The sequence below is a fragment of the Gorilla gorilla genome, chromosome 4 (assembly GCF_029281585.2).
Source record: "Gorilla gorilla gorilla isolate KB3781 chromosome 4, NHGRI_mGorGor1-v2.1_pri, whole genome shotgun sequence".
Lineage (NCBI taxonomy): Eukaryota > Metazoa > Chordata > Mammalia > Primates > Hominidae > Gorilla > Gorilla gorilla.
Window position 1 is genome coordinate 48,509,633 of NC_073228.2, and position 6,996 is coordinate 48,516,628.

General features: G+C 54.2%; 1 protein-coding gene across 1 annotated transcript; it reads left to right on the top strand.

Annotated features, from left to right (window-relative positions):
- Positions 1-6,532, top strand: SOST (sclerostin). Its single transcript, XM_004041540.5, has 2 exons — positions 1-1,748; positions 4,507-6,532. Exons 1-2 carry the CDS (start codon positions 1,529-1,531, stop codon positions 4,926-4,928), a joined length of 642 nt encoding a protein of 213 aa, XP_004041588.2. The 5' UTR covers positions 1-1,528; the 3' UTR covers positions 4,929-6,532.
- The last annotated feature ends 464 nt before the right edge of the window (positions 6,533-6,996 follow it).

Below are 6,996 nucleotides of genomic sequence, written 5' to 3' on the forward strand. Positions count from 1 at the left end.
TCTGCCCTGAAGGAAACTGACTTAGGAAGCAGGTATCAGAGAGGGCCCTTCCTGAGGGGGCTTCTGTCTGGCTTGTAAAACTGTCAGAGCAGCTGCATTCATGTGTCAGATGATGGATGATGGAAAGGAGGACAGTCGGCTGCAGATGGACACAGCGACTTGCAAGTTGAGGCAGGTGGCAAAGGACTTGCAGAGGCTCTGCAGGTGGGGCATACTGATTCATTGCCCAGTTAAAATACCAGAGGATCTGGGCAGCCTCTTCACAGGAGCTGCTTGTCCTCAAACAATCTGTCTTCAATGAAAGATTCCTCTGGCCTTCCTTTCTCTTCTTGCACCTCAGGTGTGAACCCTTCTTCCCCACGCCTCTACCTACCCCCCCGCCCCCCGCCCCGGCCCTGTGTGGCTCATTATATGCAGGGCCAAGGCAGCATTTTTCTCTTGGCTTCTTTGTGACCAGTTGGTCCTGGGATGGCTTCATGGAACACATCCTGTGGTGTGCACCAATGAAGCTTTCCATACAGGACTCAAAACTGTTTTTGAAAAATGTAAGCAGCTGGAAGACAAGAAAATAAAATGTCAGCACTAAAAACGCTGGCTGTGGCTTTTGCTAAGGAAAGGAATTTGGTGTTGTCTTCTCACACACACAGACTGGTTGGGGAAATGACTGTCTTCAGCACATCACCCTGCGAGCCACAGTGAGTGCCCTGGCTCAGAAGTGCCTGTCACAGTGCACAGGATCCCTGAGGAGCATGAGCTGGGATTTCCTCTGTGCTGTCCATCACAGGAGCCTGAGTGACCAGCGCATCCTCGATTTGTAACCAGAATCCTGCCCCTTCTCCCAAGTGGGCACCCTTGCTCTGACCCTCTAGTTCTCTCTCTTGCCTTCCAGAGAATACCAAGAGAGGCTTTCTTGGTTAGGACAATGAATGCTGAGACTTGTGGAGTTGGGACCAATGGGATTTCTTTAAAAGCATCTTTTTGCCTCTGGCTGGGTCTATGGGGGTAAACAGAAACGCCTTGGGCCATTTGTTGGTGGGGTGACAAATGAACTTGGCCTGAGAAATGGAATAGGCCGGGCTCAGCCCCGCGAAGCACTCAGAACTGCACATTTTCTTTGTTGAGCGGGTCCACAGTTTGTTTTGAGAATGCCCGAGGGCCCAGGGAGACAGACAATTAAAAGCCGGAGCTCATTTTGATATCTGAAAACCACAGCCGCCAGCACGTGGGAGGTGCCGGAGAGCAGGCTTGGGCCCTGCCTCACACGCCCCCTCTCTCTGGGTCACCTGGGAGTGCCAGCAGCAATTTGGAAGTTTGCTGAGCTACAGGAGAAGTCTTTGGGGAGGGTTTGCTCTGAGCACACCCCTTTCCCTCCCCCCGGGGCTGAGGGAAACATGGGACCAGCCCTGCCCCAGCCTGTCCTCATTGGCTGGCATGAAGCAGAGAGGGGCTTTAAAAAGGCGACCGTGTCTCGGCTGGAGACCAGAGCCTGTGCTACTGGAAGGTGGCGTGCCCTCCTCTGGCTGGCACCATGCAGCTCCCACTGGCCCTGTGTCTCGTCTGCCTGCTGGTACACACAGCCTTCCATGTAGTGGAGGGCCAGGGGTGGCAGGCGTTCAAGAATGATGCCACGGAAATCATCCCCGAGCTCGGAGAGTACCCCGAGCCTCCACCGGAGCTGGAGAACAACAAGACCATGAACCGGGCAGAGAACGGAGGGCGGCCTCCCCACCACCCCTTTGAGACCAAAGGTATGGGGTGGAGGAGAGAATTCTTAGTAAAAGATCCTGGGGAGGTTTTAGAAACTTCTCTTTGGGAGGCTTGGAAGACTGGGGTAGACCCAGTGAAGATTGCTGGCCTCTGCCAGCACTGGTCGAGGAATAGTCTTGCCTGGAGGTGGGGGAAGGATGGCTCGCTGGTGCAGCCTTCAAATTCAGGTGCAGAGGCATGAGGCAACAGACGCTGGTGAGAGCTCAGGGCAGGGAGGAGGCTGGGGTGGTGAGGGTATGGCATCAGGGCATCAGAACAGGCTCAGGGGCTCAGAAAAGAAAAGGTTTCAAAGAATCTCCTCCTGGGAATATAGGAGGCACGTCCAGCTGCTGGTACCACTGGGAAGGGAACAAGGTAAGGGAGCCTCCCATCCACAGAACAGCACCTGTGGGGCACCGGACACTCTATGCTGGTGGTGGCTGTCCCCACCACACAGACCCACATCATGGAATCCCCAGGAGGTGAACCCCCAGCTCGAAGGGGAAGAAATAGGCTCCAGGCACTCAGTAACTTGGTAGTGAGAAGAGCTGAGGTGTGAACCTGGTTTGATCCAACTGCAAGATAGCCCTGGTGTGTGGGGGGGTGTGGGGGACAGATCTCCACAAAGCAGTGGGAGAGGAAGGCCAGAGAGGCACCCCTGCAGTGTGCATTGCCCACAGCCTGCCCAGGGAGCTGGCACTTGAAGGAATGGGAGTTTTCGGCACAGTTTTAGCCCCTGACATGGGTGCAGCTGAGTCCAGGCCCTGGAGGGGAGAGCAGCATCCTCTGTGCAGGAGTAGGGACATCTGTCCTCAGCAGCCACCCCAGTCCCAACCTTGCCTCATTCCAGGGGAGGGAGAAGGAAGAGGAACCCTGGGTTCCTGGTCAGGCCTGCACAGAGAAGCCCAGGTGACAGTGTGCATCTGGCTCTACAATTGGCAGAAATCATGAGGCCATGGGGGGTTCTGGAATGACACTTCAGACTAAGAGCTTCCCTGTCCTCTGGCCATTATCCAGGTGGCAGAGAAGTCCACTGCCCAGGCTCCTGGACCCCAGCCCTCCCTGCCTCACAACCTGTTGGGGCTATGGGGTGCTAAAAAGGGCAACTGCATGGGAGGCCAGCCAGGACCCTCTGTCTTTGAAATGGAGGACAAGGGCACTTCCTCCTACAGCTCCCCTTCTAGGCAAGGTCAGCTAGGCTCCAGTGACTGCCTGAAGGGCTGTAAGGAACCCAAACACAAAATGTCCACCTTGCTGGACTCCCACGAGAGGCCACAGCCCTGAGGAAGCCACATGCTCAAAACAAAGTCATGATCTGCAGAGGAAGTGCCTGGCCTAGGGGCGCTATTCTCGAAAAGCTGCAAAATGCCCCCTTCCCTGGGCAAATGCCCCCCTGACCACACACACACCCCAGCCCTGCAGAGGTGAGGATGCAAACCAGCCCACAAACCAGAAAGCAGCCCCAGACGATGGCAGTGGCCACATCTCCCCTGCTGTGCTTGCTCTTCAGAGTGGGGGTGGGGGGTGGCCTTCTCTGTCCCCTCTCTGGTTTGGTCTTAAGACTATTTTTCATTCTTTCTTGTCACATTGGAACTATCCCCATGAAACCTTTGGGGGTGGACTGGTACTCACACGACGACCAGCTATTTAAAAAGCTCCCACCCATCTAAGTCCACCATAGGAGACATGGTCAAGGTGTGTGCAGGGGATCAGGCCAGGCCTCGGAGCCCAATCTCTGCCTGCCCAGGGAGTATCACCATGAGGCGCCCATTCAGATAACACAGAACAAGAAATGTGCCCAGCAGAGAGCCAGGTCAATGTTTGTGGCAGCTGAACCTGTAGGTTTTGGGTCAGAGCTCAGGGACCCTATGGTAGGAAAGTAACTACAGTAAAAAGCAGCCCTCAGCTCCATCCCCCAGCCCAGCCTCCCATGGATGCTCGAACGCAGAGCCTCCACTCTTGCCGGAGCCAAAAGATGCTGGGACCCCAGGGAAGTGGAGTCCGGAGATGTAGCCCAGCCTTTTGGGCAAGTTCTTTTCTCTGGCTGGGCCTCGGTATTTTCATTGATAATGAGGGGGTTGGACACACTGCCTTTGATTCCTTTCAAGTCTAATGAATTCTTGTCCTGATCACCTCCCCTTCAGTCCCTCGCCTCCACAGCAGCTGCCCTGATTTATTACCTTCAATTAACCTCTACTCCTTTCTCCATCCCCTGTCCACCCCTCCCAAGTGGCTGGAAAAGGAATTTGGGAGAAGCCAGAGCCAGGCAGAAGGTGTGCTGAGTACTTACCCTGCCCAGGCCAGGGACCCTGCGGCACAAGTGTGGCTTAAATCATAAGAAGACCCCAGAAGAGAAATGATAATAATAATACATAACAGCCGACGCTTTCAGCTATATGTGCCAAATGGTATTCTCTGCATTGCGTGTGTAATGGATTAACTCGCAATGCTTGGGGCGGCCCATTTTGCAGACAGGAAGAAGAGAGAGGTTAAGGAACTTGCCCAAGATGACACCTGCAGTGAGCGATGGAGCCCTGGTGTTTGAACCCCAGCAGTCATTTGGCTCCGAGGGGACAGGGTGCGCAGGAGAGCTTTCCACCAGCTCTAGAGCATCTGGGACCTTCCTGCAATAGATGTTCAGGGGCAAAAGCCTCTGGAGACAGGCTTGGCAAAAGCAGGGCTGGGGTGGAGAGAGACGGGCCGGTCCAGGGCAGGGGTGGCCAGGCGGGCGGCCACCCTCACGCGCGCCTCTCTCCACAGACGTGTCCGAGTACAGCTGCCGCGAGCTGCACTTCACCCGCTATGTGACCGATGGGCCGTGCCGCAGCGCCAAGCCGGTCACCGAGCTGGTGTGCTCCGGCCAGTGCGGCCCGGCGCGCCTGCTGCCCAACGCCATCGGCCGCGGCAAGTGGTGGCGACCTAGTGGACCCGACTTCCGCTGCATCCCCGACCGCTACCGCGCGCAGCGCGTGCAGCTGCTGTGTCCCGGTGGTGCGGCGCCGCGCGCGCGCAAGGTGCGCCTGGTGGCCTCGTGCAAGTGCAAGCGCCTCACCCGCTTCCACAACCAGTCGGAGCTCAAGGACTTCGGGACCGAGGCCGCTCGGCCGCAGAAGGGCCGGAAGCCGCGGCCCCGCGCCCGGAGCGCCAAAGCCAACCAGGCCGAGCTGGAGAACGCCTACTAGAGCCCGCCCGCGCCCCTCCCCACCGGCGGGCGCCCCGGCCCTGACCCCGAGCCCCACATTTCTGTCCTCTGCGCGTGGTTTGATTGTTTATATTTCATTGTAAATGCCTGCAACCCAGGGCAGGGGGCTGAGACCTTCCAGGCCCTGAGGAATCCCGGGCGCCGGCAAGGCCCCCCTCAGCCCGCCAGCTGAGGGGTCCCACGGGGCAGGGGAGGGAATTGAGAGTCACAGACACTGAGCCACGCAGCCCCGCCTCTGGGGCCGCCTACCTTTGCTGGTCCCACTTCAGACGAGGCAGAAATGGAAGCATTTTCACCGCCCTGGGGTTTTAAGGGAGCGGTGTGGGAGTGTGAAAGTCCAGGGACTGGTTAAGAAAGTTGGATAAGATTCCCCCTTGCACCTCGCTGCCCATCATAAAGCCTGCGGTGTGCCCAGAGCACAAGACTGGGGGCAACTGTAGATGTGGTTTCTAGTCCTGGCTCTGCCACTAACTTGCTGTGTAACCTTGAACTACACAATTCTCTTTCGGGACCTCAATTTCCACTTTGTAAAATGAGGGTGGAGGTGGGAATACGAGCTCGAGGAGACTATTGGCATATGATTCCAAGGACTCCAGTGCCTTTTGAATGGGCAGAGGTGAGAGAGAGAGATAGAAAGAGAGAGAATGAATGCGGTTGCATTGATTCAGTGCCAAGGTCACTTCCAGAATTCAGAGTTGTGATGCTCTCTTCTGACAGCCAAAGATGAAAAACAAACAGAAAAAAAAAAGTAAAGAGTCTATTTATGGCTGACATATTTACGGCTGACAAATTCCTGGAAGAAGCTATGCTGCTTCCCAGCCTGGCTTCCCCAGATGTTTGGCTACCTCCACCCCTCCATGTCAAAGAAATAACATCATCCATTGGGGTAGAAAAGGAGAGGGTCCGAGGGTGGTGGGAGGGATAGAAATCACATCCTCCCCAACTTCCCAAAGAGCAGCATCCCTCCCCCGACCCATAGCCATATTTTAAAGTCACCTTCCGAAGAGAAGTGAAAGGTTCCAGGACACTGGCCTTGCAGGCCCGAGGGAGCAGCCATCACAAACTCACAGACCAGCACATCCCTTTTGAGACACCACCTTCTGCCCACCACTCACAGACACATTTCTGCCTAGAAAACAGCTTCTTACTGCTCTTACATGTGATGGCATATCTTACACTAAAAGAATATTATTGGGGGAAAAACTACAAGTGCTGTACATATGCTGAGAAACTGCAGAGCATAATAGCTGCCACCCAAAAATCTTTTTGAAAATCATTTCCAGACAACCTCTTACTTTCTGTGTAGTTTTTAATTGTTAAAAAAAAAAAGTTTTAAACAGAAGCACATGACATATGAAAGCCTGCAGGACTGGTCGTTTTTTTGCAATTCTTCCACGTGGGACTTGTCCACAAGAATGAAAGTAGTGGTTTTTAAAGCGTTAAGTTACATATTTATTTTCTCACTTAAGTTATTTATGCAAAAGTTTTTCTTGTAGAGAATGACAATGTTAATATTGCTTTATGAATTAACAGTCTGTTCTTCCAGAGTCCAGAGACATTGTTAATAAAGACAATGAATCATGACCGAAAGGATGTGGTCTCATTTTGTCAACCACACATGATGTCATTTCTGTCAAAGTTGACACCCTTCTCTTGGTCACTAGAGCTCCAACCTTGGACACACCTTTGACTGCTCTCTGGTGGCCCTTGTGGCAATTATGTCTTCCTTTGAAAAGTCGTGTTTATCCCTTCCTTTCCAAACCCAGACCGCATTTCTTCACCCAGGGCATGGTAATAACCTCAGCCTTGTATCCTTTTAGCAGCCTCCCCTCCATGCTGGCTTCCAAAAATGCTGTTCTCATTGTATCACTCCCCTGCTCAAAAGCCTTCCATAGCTCCCCCTTGCCCAGGATCAAGTGCAGTTTCCCTATCTGACATGGGAGGCCTTCTCTGCTTGACTCCCACCTCCCACTCCACCAAGCTTCCTACTGACTCCAAATGGTCATGCAGATCCCTGCTTCCTTAGTTTGCCATCCACACTTAGCACC

Bases quoted from the DNA above. Each gene is read 5' to 3' on its own strand.
- SOST (XM_004041540.5), top strand. From the start codon at position 1,529: ATGCAGCTCCCACTGGCCCTGTGTCTCGTCTGCCTGCTGGTACACACA. The intron at 1,749-4,506 runs GTATGGGGTGGA...CTCTCTCCACAG, and splicing joins CCACCCCTTTGAGACCAAAG to ACGTGTCCGAGTACAGCTGC.